At 42.7% G+C, this 23,931-nt stretch overlaps 1 protein-coding gene across 3 annotated transcripts in view; it reads right to left on the bottom strand.

Moving 5' to 3' along the window:
- Positions 1–10,411, bottom strand: part of LOC140738549 (netrin-4-like) — a 381,089-nt gene extending 370,678 nt beyond the window's left edge. For 2 of the 3 annotated variants that reach the window (XM_073065979.1, XM_073065980.1), the window contains exons 1-2: positions 10,201–10,411; positions 3,560–4,089 (exon numbers count right to left, since the gene is read on the bottom strand). In XM_073065979.1, coding sequence (XP_072922080.1) covers positions 3,560–4,089; positions 10,201–10,264 — 594 coding nt within the window. In that variant the 5' untranslated portion in view covers positions 10,265–10,411. The remainder of the gene's footprint in view (positions 1–3,559; positions 4,090–10,200) is intronic. The other variant, XM_073065978.1, reaches the window with a different exon arrangement.
- Between the last annotated feature and the right edge of the window lie 13,520 nt (positions 10,412–23,931).

Here is a 23,931-nt window from a genome sequence, read left to right as displayed (position 1 = left end):
GGATCCCGTGAATATGGCACATGTCGGTGAGGACAAGAGGATCTCTATCCCTGTTAAAGCTGCAGGAAGATTGTGTGAGCATGGACATCCAGAAAATGGAGGAGATGCGGGTGAGGCAGCATCAATGGTGAAGAAAGGGAAACTGTTCTTTGAAGAAGGAGGACATCCCTGGGAAGGAAAGTTTCATCCTGCGAACAGTTGTGATGAAGAAAATGGAACTGAGAAAAGGGAATAGCATTTTTACAGGAGACTGGGTGGGAAGAGGTATAGTAAAGATAACCATGGGAATTGGTAGGTTTGTAACATGTTGGTTGGCAGTTTGTCTCCTGGGATGGAGACAGTGAGATTGAGAAAAGGGAAAGAGATGGAAGAAATGGAACAAGTAAATTTAAGGGTCGGGTGAAAGTGGGAGGCAATGTTGATGGAATTGCAGGAAGAGTTGAGCAGCATTGCCAGGGAAGGCTTAGAACATGGACTGTTCTACGTAGCCAGTGAAAAGGCAGGCATAGCTGGGCCCACGTGGGTGTTCATGAGTTTGAAGAAAGTGCGAGGAGCCGAAGGAGAAATCATTGAGGGGAAGGATCAGTTCTACCAGACAGAGGAGTGTGGTATGGTGGGGAACTGTAAGGGTCTGTTGTTGAGAAAGAAGTAGAGAGCTTTTTGGCCTTATTCATGGGGGATGGAAGAGTATAGGCACTGGACATTCATAGTGAAAATGAGGTAGTCAGGGCCAGGAAATTGAAATTTGCTGAGGAGATTGAGAGCACGTGAAGTACTGTGGATATTGGTGGGAAGGGACCAAGGGGGATAGAATGGAGTCGAGGTATGCAGACACAAGTTCAGTGGGGTAGGAGCAGGCAGAGGCAACGTCCTACCTGGACAGTTAGGTTTGTGGATTTTGGGTGGAAGTAGAAGCGAGCAGTGAGGGAACTGGGTTTGGTGGCAGCGGATGGGAATTCTCCAGAGTTGAGAAGGTCAGCGATGGTGTTTGGAGACAATTTTCTGATGGTCCGGAATGGAGTCCTTTTCTAGGGGCGAGTAAGAAGAGGAGTCTGAGAGTTGCCACTTAGCCTCGGAAAGGTAGAGGTCAGTCTGCCACACTACAGCAGCACCCCCTTTGACTGTGGGTTTAGATTGGTGTGGGGAGAGAGAGGAGGGCAGTGTCTTCAGAAGGGAGTAAGTTTTGAGTTGGCGATCACTGCCAGGATACAGGAATGTCAGGATCACTGCCAGAAGATCAGGATGTAAAGATCACTGCTGGGGAAATCAAGAAAACTGAACATGAAGCATTAACTCTGTTTCTCTCTCTGCAGACGCTGCCTGACCTGCTTCTATAACTGTTGCAGAGGTTGGTTGGTATTAATGACTGCAAGGAAGAGTGAAGCTCTTCTCACTCTGCTGTTTCATTAACTTCCATTTCCCCACTCCTACCAGGTTTTTGTTTACAGGCACCACACTTAAATCTGACAGGGATGGCCAACGTATTCTGAGCTTGCTGTCCCATCATCTCCATGTTAGCCGGGCTCTTGGGCCCACTGTCTATCTCATGCTGGAAGACATGGAGTAACTTGGTGAATGGTTCAAAGTTCTTTAAAATAGGGAAAGGAAATCACGAGCATAGTACACCAGGCATTCAATTCATTTCATAAACATCCCGTGGTGCTATTTCAGAAAGTTACCTTTCCTCTCAGGTAAATACTCATCAACTGGATTTTTTTATTGCTTTGGAGGCAGGCAGGCGAGGCCCAATCCTAAGTCCTCCTGAATTGATGTCTTCTGGACTATTTCAACCACAATACTATTGGTTGGGAGTCACGTAGAGGTGAGATTGAGTAAGGGAGACAGCTATCCTTCACTGAAGAATAGCATTGAGCCAGATGGGTTTTCCTGACTACTATTGCAAGAAGGCTAGCACTTCGGTATCTATCCTCCTCTCACTCAGAATTTCACAGAATTGATAGTGTTTTCTGCCTATGAACTTCTGCACCCTGACACTCACAGTCTGGACTTTGGTGGGGAGGAAGTCGAAAGACCAAGATGCTGGGCATCCTGTCCACTATTCATAGAACATTACAGAACAATACAGGCCTTCTGACCCTTCATGTTATGCCAACCTCATACTCTAAGATCAATCTAACCCCTCCCTCATACGTAGCCCTCCAATTCTCTATCAATCATGTGCTTATCTAAGAGTTTCTTAAATGTCACTAATGTATCTGCCTCTACAATGCCCCCCTCACCCCCCACCCCCCAGGCAGCACATTTCAAACACCCACAGCATCTATTCATGAATGGTGCTGACTAATTAAATAGCTAAAAGGGGGAGACTCCGGGAATATCCCAATCCCCAACAAAGGAGCGGCTCAGCTCACGATGCTGAACAAGGCTGGGGCAACGCGAGCACGTCTAGTCAGAAATACTGAGTGGATGATTCTTCTCCGTTTCCTCCCGGGGTCTCAACATCTCAGCAGGTGGCTTCCTACCACTTTGATTCAATTCAGTTGATATCCAGAGAGTCTTGCAATTCTAGATACAGCAAAGATTGCAGAACCAAGTAGCACCCCAACTGCCTATAGTAAAATGACCATTTGACCATAAGAGAAAGCACTTCAGGATGTATATTGTATACATTTGTCTGACATTAAATGCACCTTTGAAACCTTTGAAGACATAGGAGCAGAATTAGGCCATTCAGCCCATCAAGTCTTCTCTGCCATTCAATCATGGTTGACTTGCTATCCCTCTCAACCCCATTCTCCTGCTTTCTCCCCATAACCTATGATACGCTTACTAATCCAGAACATATCAACCTCTGCTTTAAGTATACACAATGACTTGGCCTCTACAGCCATCTGTAGCAATGAATTCCATATTTCACCACCCTCTGGCTAAAAAAATTCCTCATCTCTGTTCTAAAGAGACACCCTTGTATTCTGAAGCTGTGCTCTCTGGTCTAGACTCGCTCACTATAGGAAGCATCCTCTCCTCATCCACTCTATCTGGGCCTTCCAGAATTCCATAGGTTTCAATGGGATTCCCTTCACCGGCTTGATACTGAACGATAATGATTGCTGAAACTAGGTATTTAATCCCAAAATTATCCATTAAAATAATTTAATTGTCCCCACTTTAGTGATGGAACATAGCTATGGTTACTTGAACTGTCTAAATTGTGTCTGGGTTTCTACATTACTAGACCAGTAAATCAATCTCTACGGTACTGGTTATTGTAATTCAGCACCTTGTTATGTGTCATGGAGTGGAAGGGGGACCCACACACATACCTCTGCCATCATGGACAGAACCCGTGACTACATCCCGCGCCGGCTCTCCTCCTGGTCCTCACTCTGCACACATTCAATGGAGGTTTCTAATCTGTCATTGCTGTTTACAGCAGACAATCAATTAACTGATATTTGTCCCCATCTTGTGCTGCTGCTGAGAAAATCTAATTCTCATGGCATTTACAACCCGCATATGTATGTCCATGACAATAATAAACTTGTACCAGAAGAGGCCCCGGGTGCTGTATCAAAGATAATTACGGTAATGCTCTTACCTCTCCTCGGGTACAAGGGAATGGACTGGAATATCTGGACGTACAAATTGCCCCAGGCCAATGGACGTCGTCAGGCAGTCCAAAGGTGTCACTACAGTTCTGGGCAAAATACTTGTATGGTTTCCAAGTCAAACCGAAGTCTTGCGATCTCTCCAGGACCATTGCAGCTGGCCTGGGGGACTTGAAGATCATGATGAGGTGTGTGAAGTAGAAGTGGGTCTCTAGGTCTAACCGGATGGTTTCCCTGTGGCTGCCCTGGGACGACTGCCACCAGGTAGCGGGGAAGCGGAACGAGGAGTCGGTCATGGCGGAAGGTGGATGGGAATGACGAGGGCTTCTGCCCAAGACGCATTTGCCGCATTCAGCCTTGGCTTTGCAACCCCGGTTCGGGTAGGAGCAGAAGAGCTCAGCGGAGCCAACACCGCAGGTGGAGGAGGTCTTCAGCTGTCTGGCTGTCACCAAGTTGCCCAGTCGGGGGTTACAGGCCCCAGCGTCACAATGTCGCCTCACCCCAGGTGTGTTTGTTGATCCTACAAACAAACAGTGCTCCAGGTTACTGTCAGTATCCAGCCTAGCACAGCAGTCATTAACAGGTGTTACCAGAGTTCCTGCTGTACTCAGAAAGGGAAAATAGAGCAATAAGTATCTTCCTCATAAAAAACAGACCACGGACCTTCACCCATCACATCTATACCGACCATGACACCAATTTAAAAGGATCCCATCTGTCTGCATTAGCGCTGTATTCCTGTGTTCCCTGGCCATTCATGTTCCTGTCTAAGCATTGCTCTTGTATCTGCTTCCACCACCTCCCCTGCTATAGGAAAGATGACATTAAACAGGAAAGAGTGCAGAATTATGAGGGTTTTGCTCAAACTTGACGGACCGAATTTTTCATTGGAATCTCGGAGGATGGGGCTGATCTTATGGAGGTGTGTAAACCTATGAGGAGCATAAATTGGGTGAATGTACAGTCTTTTCCCCAGGGTTGGGGAATCAAGGACTAGAGGCCATAAATTTAAGGTGACCAGGCAGAGATTTAATAGCAACCTGAAAGGCAACATTTTCCACCCAGAGAGTGGTCAACTTTTAAACCTTGTTACTGCATTTAAAAGTTAATATGCCTGTCTCAACCATTTCTATGCAACATAATGAACTGACAGAGGAAGTGGTTGAGGCAGGCACATTAACAACATTTAAAAAGTTGACTGTTTATATCTCTCTACGGACACTGCCTGACCTGTTGAGTTCCTCCAGCATTTTGTGTGTGTTACATGGATAGGAAAGGTTTATAGCAGGGGTTCCCAACATTTTTTTATGCCATGGAGTCTTACCATTATCTGAGAGGTCTGTGGACCCCATGTTGGGGATCCCTGGTTTAGAACGATATGGGCCACACTTGGGCAAATGGGACTTTTGTTTGGCATGCACCATTTGAGCCAAAGGGCCTTATTCTGTGCTGCATGACACAGACTGGATTACACCCTCCAGTATTGTCGGTGTGGAGTTTGCATGTTTTCCCTCTAAATGAGTGGGCCATCCTGGGTTGCTCCAGTTTTCTCTAAACATACAGTTTGAGAATTAATTGGACACTGTAAATGGCCCCTAGTATAGTTAATAGCAGGATAGTTGTTTTGGGGAGGGAGCAGTTTTCTGGGATGCAAGAGGTACAATAGGATTTTAGATAAAATAGTGTAGATGGATGGTTACTGGTCAGTGCAGAAGGGGAAGACTGAAGGGCTGTTACAATGTTGCATGGCTAGGTTGAATCAGTTTAGCTTGAGCTACTAAACATCCAGAGGCAGGAAACATTGGTGGGAGTTGCCTAAACACTGGTGGTAACGGTGGGGTCAGTACAAATCAGGGAACTAGAGGTGCACATGACAAGAGTAATACTCTATTTGTGGGGACTAGAATCTAGATGTATGGTGTACAAATCAAATGAAGTATGATACTCTGTTTAATAGGTGGTTCTTCACATCAGGAAACTGAGGAACCAAGTACAGGGTAATTTAGATCAAGTATTTTACAATGAGAAACAGGTAACTAATAATCTTAAAGTTAGTGGCCTGTTGAGAAGTGTTATTATAATAGAACTTAAAAATTATACCATACTATAATAATTCCTCCCCTTAAGTGGCTTATAGAATGAAAATTATTTAAAACCAAAGCTTAAATGTAAACAAGGCAAATTACGGAAGTATTTGACATGATTTGCCAATAGTGGATTGCAAAACTCCATCAAAAGTTTTGACAGTGAACAAGTAGTAAAGATGTTACATTTAAACAGTAATAGATTGTTTACAACAAACATACAGCGTATACCTATATGCCCTTAAGGATCAAAATCTTAACAGGAAAAGTAGTACAGTTGTGCCAAACAGAACTAAAAGGGAGCATTACATCAATGGGTAACGAATCTTCATTTAAGCATTCTTATGGTGTTTGATAGTGTCGATGCAGCAAACTTGTGTTAATGCAGGGAAATGGCATCAGGTTTTGGAGATCTACCAATAATATCTTTAAATTAGGGAGAAGAGCAAATGATCTATCCTTTTTCTACTTCTTACATACCCAGGGCTGCAAACCAAACAGTCTCCAGCAGGGATAAACAAACATCCATTTTATTTGGAATGTTTTTAAACAATAATAATAATAAGTACTTTATTGATCCCGAGTGGGAAATTGCTCCTGTGTACCATGTATTTTATGAGCCATAAATTTGTTTCATTTCAGTTTCCACCAAGACCCCTTTGGTGGAAACCCCTTTGTACATTAATGTTCCTAAGGACCTTGCCATTCTTCTTACATTTAACCACCTAAAGAGCATTACCTCACATTTGTCCAGGTCAAATTCATGTTGTCATGTTGTCATGGATCCTTTTTGTCTTAACCCTCTGGATCAGCCTATAATGAGGGACCTTGCTGAATACTGTACTAAAGTCCATTTACTCAGACCAATATAATTAAGTTGCAAGCTTACATTTAAATTTTTAAAAGCGATTATGATTTTGATATGAACTTTAATGCTATGAAGTGAAATAAAACAATCACACTTATAGTTGTAAAAATACACCTGGGAGTAATAAATTAATGAAAACTGCTAAGGTCATATTCTTTCCTCTTCACTGCCTTTACAATATTCTTTATTACCTGTCACCTTAATCACTTTGCTGCCATGTGTCTGCACTATTACATAATTCCTCTTCAATTGCTCTTTTAATTTATCTTGTTATGAATGCTGCACATATTGAGACAAAGGCATCTGTTTAACGTTTGAAAGTCCCATCCTTTCCATTCCCATTTTATTACCTAGTCCTTTGTCCTCAACTTTCTGTTTACCAAAACACCCTGCCCCTCTGATTAATCTTCTAGGACACTGGTCCCAGTGTAAATTAAATGTTCCCAATGGAATAGCTCCCTCTTTCCCCAGTACGGGTGATTTTACCGCATTTCTTCCATACGAGTCTTTGAGCAACACATTGAGCTCTCTGATCTGATTGATCCAATGCCCACTTCAGATGCTAATCCATTGATTATTACCTTTGTTTTTGCTTTTTGATCTATACACATTCTTTAAGATGAACTACCTACTTAGTCTGATCCATGTCTGTGGATTAACCAATAGACATGACAAACAGACCATGTTCCTCTCCAGCCTTGGAGAGATTCCCTTCCTAATGGCACTGGGCAGAATGGCCTTTGGGATTCACACATGTGACCCTGGAGAACAAAATCTACCAGACCCTGCAACTGTATCAGTGCTAATCCTTTCACTCCAACACCGTGAATGGTGCCCTGTCAAGCGTCAGCACAGAGATGTCACCAATAATATCTTCTGGATGCCAGACTTGTTTCATTGTGATAATACCTTCCTGTCTCCTTTGGATGATCTTTTCTGTAGTTAGGGGCGTGCCTACTTCTTGGAACAATCTACCTCTCTAGTTTCAGGCCGAGATCCTTCATCAGGACTGATGACGTTCATTTCCCTCCATAGACGCTGCCTGACCTGTTGAGTTTCTCCAGCAGTTTGTGTGTGTTGGTCAAGATTTTTAGCATCTGCACAATATATTGTGTACCACTTGCCTTACCATGTTTGTCAAGTTAATTTACTCAGTAAATAAATTATCAATAGGGTGTTGCCACCTGATAATTAAAATTTTAAGTCTCTGATTTAGTTACAAGGAAGACCTCTTAAAATGGAGCAAACAGTGATCTCACTGGCCAGATGATTTCAACACTACACATCACCAAAACCCATAATAACAAGGAGCACACTCTACTCCATACTAAAGCAGTGCCATTAATTTATGTTCCTGCGATCATTAGACTTGCTTCAGCTGCTTGTAAGCTCAGTTAACCAATTCCCTGCTTATAACTCACCTTCAGAAGATGATGCCTCAGAAAAGGCAGTTTTCACCACCCAGGGCATGCTCTCTTCTCAATAGGAGGAGAGACAGGAGTCTGAAGAGATACACTCAATGCTTTAGCAACAGCTTCTTTCCCACCACCAGCAGATTTCTGAACATTCCATGAACACTATCTTGCTATTTTTGCTATACTTTTGCACTACTTCTATTTTTTATAGGAAGGTATAATAGACTTTATGTCTTGCAATAAGCAGCAAAAATTCAAGACGTGACAGATATAAGAAGGCCTGATTCTAATTACTACTCACTTACCATTCCAAGTAAAAACTGCAAGGTTAAGAAAATCTAAAAGTAATACTAAATTTAGCAAATAAATTATTTAAGTTGAAGCATCTCCTTAGTTACCAACCTGCACACTTGGCTGACACACATGCCAAGCTAAAACAGTTACTGTCCATCTGTGACTGGCTACTTTGCTATATCTAGTCAAATTATTTACTTCTTTTGTGTTTGTTCATTTTACCACCACCAGTCCAGTCTTAATCACCCTGAGACTGGTTGACTTTCTACCCCTGTCCTGCACTGATTGCTGAGTTTGTTGCCATTGAACAAGACGCCCACAGATATTCTAACATTTAATTAGATTGTGTCTGATCTATACCTTAGTTCTATCTAGGACTGGGGCATTTACTGAGAGCAGCTCGTTGTTGCTGTCTCACAGGCAGTTGTGGATGTGTTGTCTCCGATTAACTGGACTCTGAAAACACACACTCATTCTCAATTACACTTTATTTACAGGTGCAGAAGGTGAACAGCCTGGTCCTTGTCACCAAACTGTTCTGAAATTAAATACCATTCTTGTACAGAAATTGCCCAGCTGGATTCAGATCTGTTTAAATTCCTTATTGATATGATCAATCGACAAACACATCATGGTAATACAGGTATTAACAGCCAATAGAATCTCCATGTTAAAGGCTAATAATACTTCAAAATTAGTGAAGTGACTGACCAAGAGTAAGTATCAGGTTAGAACCCTTCTTTGTATGTAAAATGGCTCTGACCCACTGCTGTACAAAAGGGAGCTAGATGTGCTCTGCAAAGACCTTTCTCGTACACTATCCTTGCCTGGATGTTACCTTAACCCTTGCATTGCTACAACTCCACAGGTGCTGCATTTCTACATGAGGTTAAAATAATGTGCCTGAAATAATCTGGTAATCTCAGTTTTAAAACCTTCATCCACAAATTTCCAAATGTCCGCCATCTTTCATGTTTAGTTGAAACTTTGTGATACCACTCTAACAACCTAGATCCGTTGTTGAGGATAACACTGCCTAACCTCTCCACTACAGAGAACAGTTTCCTTTTCTACCTCGCTGGTCTTTAGTTACTGTAAACACATCATTTAGATCATCACCAATCTTCTAGATATAAAGATCTTGTCTGTGTAATCAACCATCAGAATTTGACGACTTGGGCACCTGTCTATGAAAACTACACTGCATCCTTTCCAAAACTGATAAAAGATTCCAAACTGCAGTCCCAGGTGCTGAAAGCATTGGGTCTCACAGGAAATTTAAGCAGTTTTACTGTATATCATAACCTCTTGAAATGTTGTCAGTCTTTCTGAATTATTATTTATACCTGTCGACTCCCCACTTACACAGGGAACTCAGACCTGTACCCTCTCCAGTGGGATTAGTCAGACAGCTGTTCTTCACATGGTCATCTAGCTGCCTTCAATCCAGTTCCAGTATCCTAAATCTGGAATAGTTTTGAAGGGATGGATTCCAACTTCCCAGTCCAGTTACTGATGCTCTTTCTCTCTCTCACTCTCAGGTTCACATATAGCCCTGACTTCTGCCCTCTAGATGGCATGTCCGCCTTCCCTGGTCCACTTAGCGTCCTGTGATTGGGCAGTGTGTCCTCTCCCTGCTCCAGTTATCGCCCCGTGATTGGACTGTGACTTTCCTTGGTCCAGTTACTGCCCTGCGATTGGGCAGTGTGCCCTCTCCTTGATCCAGTTACTGCCCTGAGAGTGGGCAGTTTGCCTACTCCTCAGTCCACCCTCTCCCAGTGATACCGGGGCACGGATGGGGCAGCCTGCAAGCGGATTATTGTGACCCGTCCGTCCGCTCCCGAGATCCTAGTGCTGATCAACCGGTCAGTCCGCTAGAGCCAACCCTCCGTTCGCTGACCCGCGTCGAGCCGGTAGGCTCCATTCCCGTGCCGCTAACTCGCTCACCCCGGCCCTCTGCGGATACCTACCGGCGGCCGTGCGCTCGCAGTCCAGGGACAGGAGCACAGAGACGGCCAACCACACCCAGTTCATCCTCGGGGCCAGCGCTGCAGTCACGGACAGATTCAATCCAGCATCCTCCGCAGCCCGGGAGCCGGGCCGCTCGGGTCTCGCTGTCTTCCTCCCGTTCCCCGCTTCGTGCTCCAGACAACAGAACGATCCCTCCCTCCCTCCCTCTCCCTGGCTCCCCCTCCCTCTCTGTCGCTGCTCTTCTCCCCTCCTCCCGCTACATTACTCGCCTCTCCCTCCCTCCCTCCTCTTTCTCTGCACAATTCCCCACCCTTTCCCTCTCTCCCCATAAATTTCGCGCCCGGTAATGATCAGCTAAGTACATCTCTTCTCTTCTTTCCTTATCCCCGACCTAAAACTCTTCCCCCCGATTTTGCGCTACATCTGCGTTCTGGCTTTCTGTGTGAATGGCTCTTTATTTCACCCGCTTCCTGCAAACATCCCCACTCTGTTTATCCTCTCTCTCTCTCTCCTCGCCTCCGCCCACCCCGGGCTCCGCTCTTACCTTTGGGCCAGGGTATCTGCTCTGCGAGTTGAGCCTCTTTAACTGGCGCGTTTACAGCCCATGGCATCATATTTTAACAGCTCACGGGGACTCAGGTTTAATCTCAGACCGTGTACTGCACTAAGGACTTCTGCAAGATCGGTGGGGGTCACCTTTCCCAAAATAAACCCCCCACCGCCGCCACCTGCCCAGATCAACACTTATTATGTTTGCCCATAACGGTTCACGAAGTCCGGCACATTAAAGATCCCAGCCCGCCGGGCTCCGGGAAATACTATCCTTTACCGGGAGAGTTAAAAAGTATTAGGATTGGTTTGAAGATAACGATATTATCTCCAAGAAAAAGAAAGCCTTGTTTTAATGCCTGGCAGAATGACATTGGCAGCAAGGCCCAAAAGAAGCCTACTCCAGAGACAGGGCAAATGTCCGCAGCAGGGCAAAGAAGCTAAAGAGTTCTTAGTGAACTGAGATAACCCTGGAAATCCAGAGACTAGCAGACTCTGGTGACATGAGAAGTTTCTTCAGTGACACCACACTAGTCTGGTCCAAGTTACTGCTGATTAAAACCCCTGTGCTCAAGCATGGGAAGTAGTAAGAGACTGGAAGAATATCAACAATCAATGGAGAGAACATTTTCAGGAACTTCTTAACCACTGCTGGACCAGAGGTATCTAACAAAATCCCTCAGAGACCTGGGAGAGAAGACCCATGTCTTCCTTCATACTGGCAACCTCCCATTATGAAGGATGTCCATGATGGCGTCAGGAGCCTGTAAAGCAACAACACCACTGGCCTTGACGGAATCCTTAAGGAAGGTGAACTCCTGAACCACATACAGTACATGCCCTGCTCCGGAAGACCTGGGAAAAGGGACAACTAACCCCAGAGCTCAGGGATGCGCTGATTTTGTTCATTTACAATCAAAAGCACACGCTCAATTCCTCCATTGATAACTATTAGGAACTAATACAGTTTTATAGTACTGTATGAGCATTAATAGTGTTCTAATTTGTTCTGTATTTCACTTAAATGCCTAATTTGTTACTTAGTTAAATGGTAGCTTTTTAACTATTTCCATGAAACTTTGGCTAATCGGCATAGCTGCTTAATTGGGCCAAACTGTACTGATCTCAGTGTGTTCCAATTAACCGGAATTCACTGTATATATAAAATGAATTAAATATGTAGTGGAAAAAGAGAACAAAAATCGTGAGGTTGTGTTCATGGGTTAGTTCATTGTCCATTCAGAAATCTGGTGGTGGATGGAGTAAAGCTGTTCCTAAAACAATGAGTGTGTATTGTTAGGTTCCTGTTCTTCCTCTTTGATGGTAGTAACAAGAAGAGAGCATGTCTGGGGTGATGGGGGTGCTAAATGATGGATGCTGCCTTTCTGAGGCATCGCTTTTTGAAACTGTCCTCAATGCTGGGGAGACTGGTGCCCATGATGGAGCTGGCTGAATTTGCAACCCTCTGCAGCTTTTTCCAATCCCCTCCACACCAGGTGCTGATGCAACCACTTAGAATGCTCTCCATGGTACGTCTGCAAAAGACATTTCAAACCTCCTCAAACTTCTAATGAAATACAGTGCCTGGCATGTTTTCATAATTGCATTGGGCTCAGGATGGATCTTCATAGGTGTTCACATGCAGGAACTTGAAACTGTTCCCCATTTCCATTGCTGACCTCTCAATGAGGACTGGTATGTGTTCCCTCAACTTAGCCTTCCTGAAGTTTCTTGGTGCAATTAATACCCAGTGCATTAAACTAGAACAAGATATAAAGTGAGAAAAATTAACATTATTTATCACATGTGCGTTAGAACATGCAGATAAATGTATTGTTTGCGTCAAACTAGAGAGGATTGTGCTGGGCAGCCCCCAATGTTGCTGTGCTTCTGGTGCCGATGTAGCATGCCCACAACTCACCAACGCTAACCTGTACATCTGTGGAATGTGGGAAGAAACCAGAGCACCATGTGGTTACGTGGTGAACATACAACCTCCTTGCAGACAGTAACTGGGATCAAATACTGATCTTACACCCAGCACTACACTACCAACAGCATACGGAATGAAGCTAGTCACTACAGAGGAAGTGCAGTGCTGTTAAAAGATAAAATACAAGTTCACAACGAGGTAGATTTATTTCTTTCTGTTATTACACATTTCAACCTCTTGTTATTCTCCAATTACAAAATAGCTTTAACACTGACCCTGGTGGAAGAGTCAGAGGGTAGCAGAGATCACAAGGGAAGCAATGAGAGGGAATTTCAGTGAAGATTTTAGACTTCTTCAGGGTAGGTATGCAGTGGAGCAGCAAATCATACCCACGCAGATTCTGGAAATCCAGAGCAACACATAGAAACTCAGGAGGCCAGGCAGCATCTATGGAAGTGAATAAACAGTCGATGTTTTGGGCCAAGGCCCTTCATCAGGACTGGAGAGGAATGGGGAAGGTGCCAGAATAACAAGGTTGGAGGGAGGGGAAGGAGGGCAAGCTAGAAAGTGATAGGTGAAGCCAAGTGGGCGGGGGATAGCTGTTTGCGCAGACTCCCGAATCTGATGTGAGGACAAAAATGACCTCTCGATGAGGTCTCATTATGAGCTCTCCTGGCTTTAATGAGTCTGATGGTGGAGCAGATCAGGCAATGATCATTCCAGCAGTCAACTATGGCAATCATGGATTTTGTGATAGTTACGTTACAATGGTTCCTATCTTGGACAGTGACATAGAAAACGAGATGCCACTGTTTATATCAGGGGTGCTGCCAAAATGCCTTGTATTTGTTTTTCTGGCAGAAGTGTTCATGATGATAAGTCTGTGCTCTTCTACTTGGCTTTCATAGATGTGACAAGGGTTTTTGATACAGTAGACAGCCAAGCTCTCTGGTGTATACTATCAAGACATAGCTGTCCTGAGAGCTATTTAGGAATACCAAGGCTCTTTGAGGAAGATTCTGAGAGATCTTGACAAGGTAGATGGTAGAGCCTTTTTCTTCCAGCTAGAGCAGGGGTTCCTAAACTTTTTTATGCCATGGACCAATACCATTAAGCAAGGGGTCCATGGGCCCCAGTTTGGGAACCTCTAAGCAGAGTACCATGAATTAGGAAGCGCTGTTTTCAAGATAAAAGCTTGGCCATTTAGGATTAATATACAGCATCTCTATCTCAAAGAGCAATGAATGCCCAGTTACTGGATACATTCAAAGATATTTTCAGACGCCAGTCAGAGGACATGGGGTTCAGGCAGGAAGGTGGACAAGGCACAGGATCAGCCATGACCTTATTGAATGGTAGGGCAGTCTTGAAGGGGATTATGACCTTGCACATGCTTTTGTTTATCATGTTCTTAATTATATACTTTATCTTGGGAAATTTTTGTGGTATGGGTGTGACTGGTGAGGAATGAAAGGAATTTCCAGCTTTAGCAACTTATATGTGTATCAAACTCTCTTTGGTTGCAACTGGTACAGGTAGGTCCATAAGGATGCTACAATTGGAGGAGCGCTGAGATTGGTATCAAACTGAAAGGCAAGTAGTGGGACAAGTATTAGGGGTTCACCAGAGGTTGGCCCATGTTTAGAAACCAGCAAAGGATGACTTAGAAACAAAAACAGAGTATGAGAGTAAATAAGTAAATAATATAAAACAGTTTCTACAAATATACAAAAAGGAAGAACTTTATAAAGCTCTATTTAGTCTGCATCTGGAGTATTGCATTGTATATGAATGATTTAATAATGTTTCCTAGAGTACTTGAACCAAACCTGATAATGTTATCAAGGTAGATGTGTTAGCAAATTAAGAAGCCATAAGACCATACATATAGGAGCAGAATTTGGCCCATTGAGTCTGACCTGCTATTCCATCATGCAGATTTACTTTCCCTCTAACACCGTTCTTCTGCCTTCTCCCCATAACCTTTAATGCCCTTACTTATAAAGAACCTATCAACCTTTGCTTTAAGTATGATCAATAACTGCACAGCTAACTGTGGCAATGAATTCTACCGATTCACCGCCCTCTAGCTAAAAATAACCCTCCACATCTCTGTTCTAAAGGGACATCCTTCTATTCTGAGGCTATGCCCTCTTGTCCTAGACTCTCTCACCCTTCAGAAACATCCTCTCAATGTCCACTCTATCTAGGCCTTTCAATATTCAATAAGTTTCAATAGGATCAGTTCACCAAGAGCCTACAAGGTGATAGGGCAATGGGCAAGAATTTGGTGTATGGAGAATAAAGAAAGAAAACATGAGGTTACCCACTTTGCAAAGGAGATTGACTGAAGAAAGCAAATTATTTAAGTGGAGTGAGACTCTGAATTATCACTATACAAAGAGATCTATGGATGTTAGTTTAGGAAAAACTAAAAGGTGGGCTATTGGAACATAGGTAATTATTGCAAGGAATCTGGAATGCAGATGTAGAGACATTATGATGCATTTTGGTCACTGTGCCCAGATTTTCTACTGAGTATTGTGGAATTAAGGGTTATGGGGAAAAGGCAGGTAGGTAGAGGTGAGTCCACAGACAGATCAGCCATGATTTTATTGAATGGTGGAACAGGCTCAACAGGCCAGATGGCCGACTCCTGCTCCTATTTCTTAAGTTCTTATGACAGGGGAGTCTACAACTAGAAGGCAGAGGTTTAAGGTGAGGGGGCAATTTTTTTACATTGAAGGTGGTGGGTGTGTGGAAAGAGCTGCCAGAATAAGTGGTAGAGGTGAATATGATTGCAAAATTTGAAAGATTAAATTTAAACAGGTACATGGATATAAAAGGTTTACCATAAGATAAAGGAGCTGATTAAGCCATTTGGCCCATCGAGTCTGCTCCACCATTTTATCATGGTTGATCCAATATTCCTCTCAGCCCCAATCTCCTGCCTTCTCCCTGTGTCCCTTCATACCCTGCCCAATCAAAAATCTATCAACCTCTGCCTTAAGTATAAATACAGACTTGGCCTCCACAGCTGCCTGTGGCAAAGAATTCCACAGATTACCACTCTGGCTAAAGAAATTCCTCCTCATCGCCATTCTAAAAGGATGGCCCTCGGTTCTGAGGCTGTGTCCTCTGATCTTAGACTCTCCCACCATAGGAAACATCCTCTCTGCATCCACTCCATCAAAGCCTTTCACCACTCGATAGGGGGAATAGACTAAACATAGGAAAATTGGACAGACATCTTGGTAGGTATGGGTGAGTTGGGCAGAAGGTCCTGTTCCTGTCTGTATAGAGCCATAAATGTTTCACTCCGTGACCACTTTGAACCCTCTGAGAAAATAAATTCCTTCTCGACAGCATGTTACTTGAGGCCTGAATGATACTCTTGTGCACCATCTACCTCTTAGCCCACACTGCCCCACTGGAACACAACAAGCCTTGGCTCTTCCTTTCCCATTACATATGGATTGTGATTTCTGTCCTCAATGTACAGCTGCTGTGGTCAGCCACCATCGTCGGCCTCATTGCCTCAAGAATGAGGAAGCCAACGACAGCTGCCACAAGTTTGAGTGCAGGACACTGTCTGGGTGGGAAGCAACAATGTCTGAGTACTGGGCACATGTGAGGTGAGAGATACAGGCCACTGCCACTGTAGATACCACAGGGTCCAGGTTCATGGCACTATGAAAGGGACAAGGCATTGGGTTAAATGCAGTTGACCACTGACATGTGCACAGTGTTGTTAAAGTCTAACACTCCTTCAATGTGCTTGGCCTTTTGAAACGGTCTCTCAATCCTAGGGCAATCAGGGAGGAGCAAAAAATATGTGTTCCAGTGTTGCCCTTGTCAGCAATTCCCAGATTTCAATAATGAATAAAAAATCCCTTTGTTTTCACACTTTTCTATGTTTTTCAATTGTAAAAAGAGTCCAGGAAGCCTAATTCTTCAACTACCCTTCAATCCCTAATCTGAATTTATTCCAAACCACAGCACCACATTTTGTTTTGCCTTTACTAACTTCTTTGGAATACTTCCTGCATTATGAATACAAACCACTGTTTGTACTGATTTAAAAGTCATTATAACGTAAGATAGTGCACAAACATCGATGACTCAGAGACTCAAAGAAATTTGAAAACATGTTCAATGATCTTTGTCCTTCAAACCTCCTTGCATGGTGATTTCACTTACCACTTGAAATCTGATAAGATTCTTTGTTTATTACTGAATGAGAAAGTGAAGAATGCAATATCGTCATTATCAGTCCAGATGGATTGTAGTACATTGTTTGGAAACAAAACAACAACTGTATTAATGCAAGTAAAATACTTGCAGAGAGGTGCGGTCACATTAACTGATGGAATCTGTGCAGTTAACTACTTCACTTCATCAAGTCTGATGCAGGAATCAGAGACCGTCTTCACATTTTGATGTTCCTATTGCAGTTGAACTTTGCACTGTTTGATTATAATGGATAAAATCTTGTAGGTTAGAGTCAAGCAAGAATGAGTAGCAAAGTCTCTTCTGTAGTCAAAAACAATGAATTACCTGTAAACATTTCAAAGTGAACATTTCTTGGGTCATTCATTTAACATTGTGGTTGTATACAATTGGGACTGGACAGAAAAGGCAGATTGTAAACAGATACCAGGTCCTTGGGAGGTTTCAACTGATATATAGAACATAGAATACTATGGCACAGTAAAAGCTATTTGGCCAATGATATTGTGCCGACCTTTTAACCTGCTCCAAGATCAATCTAACTTTTCTCTCCTACATAGCCTTCAGTTTTCTTTCATCCATGTGCCTATCGAAGAAGGTTTTAAATCGGTATAACATATCTGCCTCTACTACACACCTGGCAGTGCGTTCCACAGACTTACAACTCTCTGTGTTTAAAAACCCGCCTTTGACATCCCCAATCATCATAAAATTATGCTTTCTTGTATTAACCACTTCTGTGCTAAGAAAAATGCGCTGGCTGTCCACTTAGGTATGCTTCTTATCATTTTATATACCTACAGTATATCAAGTCATCTCTCATCTCCCTTTGCTCCAAAGTGAAAATCCCCAGCTCACTCAACCTATCCTCATAAATCCTTCCGAAGGGTTTCAGCCCAAAATGTCATCTGTACTTTTTCCCATAGATGCTGCCTGGCCTGCTGAGGTCCTCCAGCATTTCGTACGTGTTGCTCGGATTTTCAGCATCTGCAGATTTTCTTTATCCTCATAAGGCATGCTATCTAATCCAGTCAGCATTCTGGTAAATCTCCATTTCACCTTCTCTAAAGCGCCACATCCTTCCTATAAGGAGGTAACTAGAGTTGTACACAATATTCCAAGTGTGGTGCAACCAGGGTTTTATAGAGTTACATCATGGCCTAGTATGCTGTTCAATCCCCTTGAACAGAGAAGCCTACAAAATGTAGTGTAAACAGGCCAGTCCATCACAAGTAAAACCCTTCCCACCACTGAACACATTTACAGTTGCAGGAAAGCAGCATCCACAATCATGGACTCCCATAATCCAGGCCATGCTCTCTTCTCATTGCTGCCACCAGGAAGGAGGTACAGGAGCCTCATACCACCAGCTTCAGGAACAGTTACTACCCCTCAATCATGAAGCTCTTGAACCAGAGGGCATAACTTCACTCACTCCAACACTGAATTGATTCCACAATCTATGAACTCACTCTCAATGTCTCTACAACTTGTGTTCTCAGTATTTATTGCATTTTTTTGTATTTGCACAGTCTGGTGTCTTTTGCACATTGGTTGTTTGTCAGTCTTGTTTTGTTGTGTGCTTTTTTTCATTGTTTCTGCTGTGTTTGTTTTCACCTGCTGTGAATGCCCACAAGTAAACAAATCTTAGGGTAGTGTATGAGGACATACAAGTACTTTGATAATAAATTTGCTTTGAACTTTTGAACTTTGAACATTATCATAGCCCTTGAACTCAATCCCCCAACTAGGGGGCCAACTTATATTATGCCTTCTTAACCATCCTATCACATTGCAACTTTGAGGGGTCTGTGGACTCCAAGGTCCCTCTGTTCCTCCACATTGCTAAGAATCCTGCATTAACTGTGTATTCTGCCTTCAAGTTCACCTTTCCAAAGTGTATCACTTCACACTTTTCAGTCCAGCTCTACATTCTATCAATGTTCCACTGTAACTAATGACAAATTTCTACACTATTTATGACACCATCAACCCCTGTGTCATCTACAGACTTACTAACCCACCCTTCCACTTCCTCATCCAAATTGTTTATTAAAATCACAATGAGCAGGGATCCAGAACAGAACCTTTACTTTAAATCCTCCAGGATCAGTTATAGATCATTGGACTTCTTTGACCCTTTGGCACTTTGACCCTTCTTTCAGAAGGATGAGGAAGATCTCATTGATACTTTCTGAATACTGACTGGCCTGGATAAAGTAGGATGATTCCAGTAGTAGGGGAGTTTACCATCTGAGAGAACTGTTCCGCACCTTTGTCATTTTACATTTGAGGCAGATGGACACAACCTTTTCTACTGACACTTTCTTTCATCGGGGACTTGCACCTCCATGAAATGAATTTTCAGACATATGAAGATGAAAAGAGTGGATATTGGACCACTGGAAAATAAGATAGTAACAGGTGACAAAGAAATGACAACCCAACTTACTAAGTATTTTGCATCAGTCTTCACTGTGGAAGACACTAGCAGAGTGGGCAGAGGATACCTAGGTGTGAAAGCACATAGCACCAAATTCAAGGACAGTTTCTATCTAATGCGCTCATACTCTTGATTGGACCGCTTGTACAATAAGGTGGACCCCTGACTTTACAATCTACCTCGTTATGGATTTGCACTTTATTGTTCACCTGCGCAGCATCTTCTCTTTTAGACTTTATTCTAGATTGTTATTATTCTACCTCAATCTTTCTCAATGCACTGTGTTCAGTTTGATCTGTATGAACAGTGTGCAAGGCAAGCTTTTCACTCTATCTTGGTATATGTGACAATTAATAAACCACAACTAATACTAATACCAGCCTACACTGACTGCTCTCCAGCACCAATGTCACTCAATAGCAAAGCAGCAGGTGGTGCTGTCACTCACACAGGTTTGGAGACTGACCTCCAAGACAATATCGACTTGTTCGCTAAAGTGTATGAGATGATGGGTCTTACTCTCAGCATCTGCAAGACCTCTACCAACCTGCCCATGCTGCTCAGTAAAGGTTCATGTTGAGACCATTTGTCAATCTCAGGAGGTACCTCACTGAAGGCAAACACAGATGATTGCTACTTCAGAACCCACAAAACCAGAGCAGAATCAAGTCCTCCTCAGTCCTGGGGAGCTCAGTGATGAAATTCACCACGGCCTTCACTGCATCAGCACAATACTTGGCCAATTGAGTGAAAGGGTACTTGAAGACCCAGTACACAAGTGTAAAGGTAAACGAAATAATTGTTACTCTGGATGCAATGCAGTACAAAAAAATAACACAATAAGATAAGGAATATAATAATAAAACACAATAAATATAAACACATATGATCGCTTATAAACATAGATTGATTGTATGTCCTTAAAGTGTATCTCGGCACAGGAGTGTCTGTAAATAAGGTGGCTCTGACATGAAATGATAAAGTAGTGGTGGTTGGCGGTTAGTGTGTGGGGATGTTTATCAGCTTTCTGCTTGGGGAAAGCAGCTGTTTCTGTGTCTGGTGATTCTGGCAGCCTTCTTCCTGATGGGAGTGGGACAAACAGTCCATGAGCAGGCTGGGCAGAATCCTTCATGATCCTGCTGGCCATTTTCTGGCACTGTTTTGTGTATATGTTCTTGATGGTGGTTAGGCTGGTGCCAGTGATGCATTGGACAGTTTTGAACACCTACAGTGCAGTTTCCATACCTAGCAGTGATGTACCATGTTAGGATGTGCTCTACTGTGCATCTGTAGAAGGTCATAAGTATTGAAGTGCATGTGCAGCTCCCTTCAATTTCCTCAGAAAACAGAGGCATTGGTGAGCTTTCGTGATCGTGTAGGATGTGTTCCCTGGAGTACACATCCTGTAAAACATGGCACTTTCAATCACTCAGTGATGATCCATGATCTCCTCAATGCTTCTGAGACCTGCACTACCCATAACATGTATTTCTGGGTGCTGAAAATCTGCCACCAATGCTCTCTTCAACATCCTCCAAAATCAGCTCAAGAATGTGCACAGAGCTTCCTTGATAAAGTCAGAATCTGAACCAGACTTAGTTTCGCTGACTCACATGACTTGAAGTTTGTTGTTTTGTGGTAGCAAAGACATGAAATTGCTACAAATTACAAAACAAATACATAGTGCAAGGAAAAGGAACAATGAGCTAGTGCTCATGGTTCATTGACTGTTCAGAGATCTGATGGTGGAGGGGAAGAAGTTGTTTCCGAAACATTGAGTGTGTATCTTCAGGCTCCTGTACCTCCTCTCTGATGGTAGTAATGAGAAGAGGGCATGTCCCAGCGTTGTTGTCACCTTCTTGAGGCACTGCTTCTTGAAGATGTCCTCAATACTGGAAAGGTTGTGCCTGTCACTGAGTTACAACCCTGTGGAGTCTCTTGCAATTCTGTATATTGGAGCGTCCACGCCAGGTTGTGATTCAACCAGTCAAAATACTGTCCACTGTACATCTGCAGAAATGTCTTTTGTGACCTACCGAATCTCCTCAAACTCCTCATAAAGTAGACCCATGTGTGCCTTCTTCGTGACTGCATCAATGTGTTGGGCCCATGATAGAGATTGATGGCCAGGACTTTGAAGCTGCTCATCCTTTCCACCACTGACCTCTTGGTGAGGACTTTGATGGATTGGGGTGTAGGACTGTTTTTTTTTGTGGTTTAACTGTCCTACACTCGCTTGTATTTTTATATAACGTAATTATTCAGTGATTTTTTTTCCAGCAGTTCTTCATTTTCAGTAATTGGTGTCATGTTACTCGAATCTGACTATTTTGTAGGTTAATTGTTACCACTGGAATATTTGTTGTCTCCAGTTGGAGTATCAGACAATCACGACTGTTTTCTCCTTTGTCTTTTCTATGTTCTCTCAGCACTTTCTTGTTTGTTTCCTGTTCTTGTAATACTTAAAACAAATAAGCAATAAGTTATTTTAATCATCCTTGACTTTTAAAGAACCTTTGGATCACAATAGCATCAGGATCCAACAATGGCAACCACTGACCTCTGGCCATTGACTGCTCAAAGTGGAGAGAAACATTTGGGACAGTATGAGGACCTCAAGATGATGATTTGGGAAAACACAGTAGATGGCAGGAGGAGTGCACTGCTTAACAAACTATCAACCCATTGGCTGCATCAACTGCAGCTCAAACATTGGCTTCATCTGCCCCCTCAGAAATCAAAAGTGGTCCTTCTTAATCCTGAGAGACTATATAATATGATGTATGATGTTAAATGTGATCCTATCTAACCACAAGCAAATTAAGAGACCACAAAAATCAGTGTTAACAGTGTAGTTAGGGATAAGTATTGCTTAATACACTAGGACTAAGCGCCTTGATCTTTAAACAGTATCTATGACACCCTTTGATTCACAACCCTGTCAAAGAATGCGTAGAACCCCAGATTAATTTCTGTCCAAAGGTCCACTCCCTCACCAGTGCCACAGTTCCTTAATATTACCCAAGTCTGAGGGATGAATTTTCCCACTGAGGCTCTGATAAGATGATTGTGGATTTACCTATACGTGAAAGGTGTTTTATTTTGAATAATTAACTTTCTTGTAAATAAAGCTCAAAGTTCAATATAAATGTTATTATCAAAGTACATATATGTCACCATATACAACCATGAGATTCCTTTTCCTGTGGGCATACTCAGCAAATCTATAGAATAGTAACTATAACAGGATCAATGAATGATTAATTAGATTAATTAGAGTGCAGAAGGCAACAAATTATGAAAATGCAAATATAAATAAATAGCAATAAATAACCAGAACATGAGGTAACGAGATAAAGAGTCCTTAAAGTGAGATCATTGGTTGTGGGAACATCTCAATGGATGGATGTGTGTGTAGTGTAGTGTCTTGTTCAAGAGTCTGATGATTGAGGGGTAATAACTGTTCTTGAACCAGTTGGTGTGAGTCCAGTGAGAAAAGGGCATGGCCTGGGTGGTGAGGATCTTTGGTGATGGATGCTGTTTTCCTACAACAGCGTTTCATGTAGATATACTCAATGGTGGGGAGAGCTTTGTCCATGATGGACTGGGCTGAATCCACTACTTTTTGTAGGATTTTCTTTTCAAAGGCATTGGTGTTTCTGTACCAGGCTGTAATGCAGCAAGTCAATACACACTCCACTGCATGTCTATAGCAGTTTGTCAAAGTTTTAGAGGTCATGCCAAATCTCCTCTTCTGAAGGAAATAGAGGCGCTGCTGTGTTTTCTTCGCAATTGAACTTATGTTCTGGGTTCAGGACAGTTCCTCTGAAATAGTAACACTCAAAAATTTAAAGTTGCTAGCCCACTCCACGTCTGATGAGCCAATGAGGATTGGCTCATGGATCTCTGGTTTCCCTCTCCTGAAGTCTACGATCCATTCCTTGGTCTTGCTGACATTGAGTGAGAGGTTGTTGTGGCACCACTCAGCCAGATTTTCAATCTCCCTCCTGTACGCTAATTCATCACCACCTTAGATTTGGCCCACAACAGTGGTGTCATCAGCAAACTTAAATATGGTATTGGAGCTGTGCTTAGGCACACAATATTTAAACATTTTATGCTTAATCTCAATAGAAGATAATTAAAGGGAGGGCTAATTAGAATTTGTAAAATGTTGCAGGCAATAAAAGTGCTTTGAAGTTCTGTTTTTGGTGGCTCTTGGTACAAGATGTTCACTAGTGGCAATGATAGGTGTTAGTTGTCCTTTGCATCCGTTTTAAATGGAATGTTTGCCGAATGAGTGTGATCACTGCAAACACTAAATTTAATTCTAATTAGCAGGTATATCAAGTTTTGTTATAGATCAAATGCAATTTTGTGATCTTGAGGAACCTTTTATCTACTCTGTTCTTCAAACATTTATCATTTTTCAGCTGGTAGAAGCTTTAAGTTCATTTCCAACGCTCAATTACACCTAGAGCTTCTTTAACCACCTGATGAAGCATCTTCAGATTCAGATTTATTTATCATGTATACATCGAAGCTCACAGTGAAATGCATCATTTACATTAACAA

The sequence above is a fragment of the Hemitrygon akajei genome, chromosome 14, assembly GCF_048418815.1.
Source record: "Hemitrygon akajei chromosome 14, sHemAka1.3, whole genome shotgun sequence".
In the NCBI taxonomy this organism is placed as follows: Eukaryota; Metazoa; Chordata; class Chondrichthyes; order Myliobatiformes; family Dasyatidae; genus Hemitrygon; species Hemitrygon akajei.
Note: the sequence above shows the minus strand (reverse complement) of the source record. Positions and strands in the feature narration are given on the sequence as shown.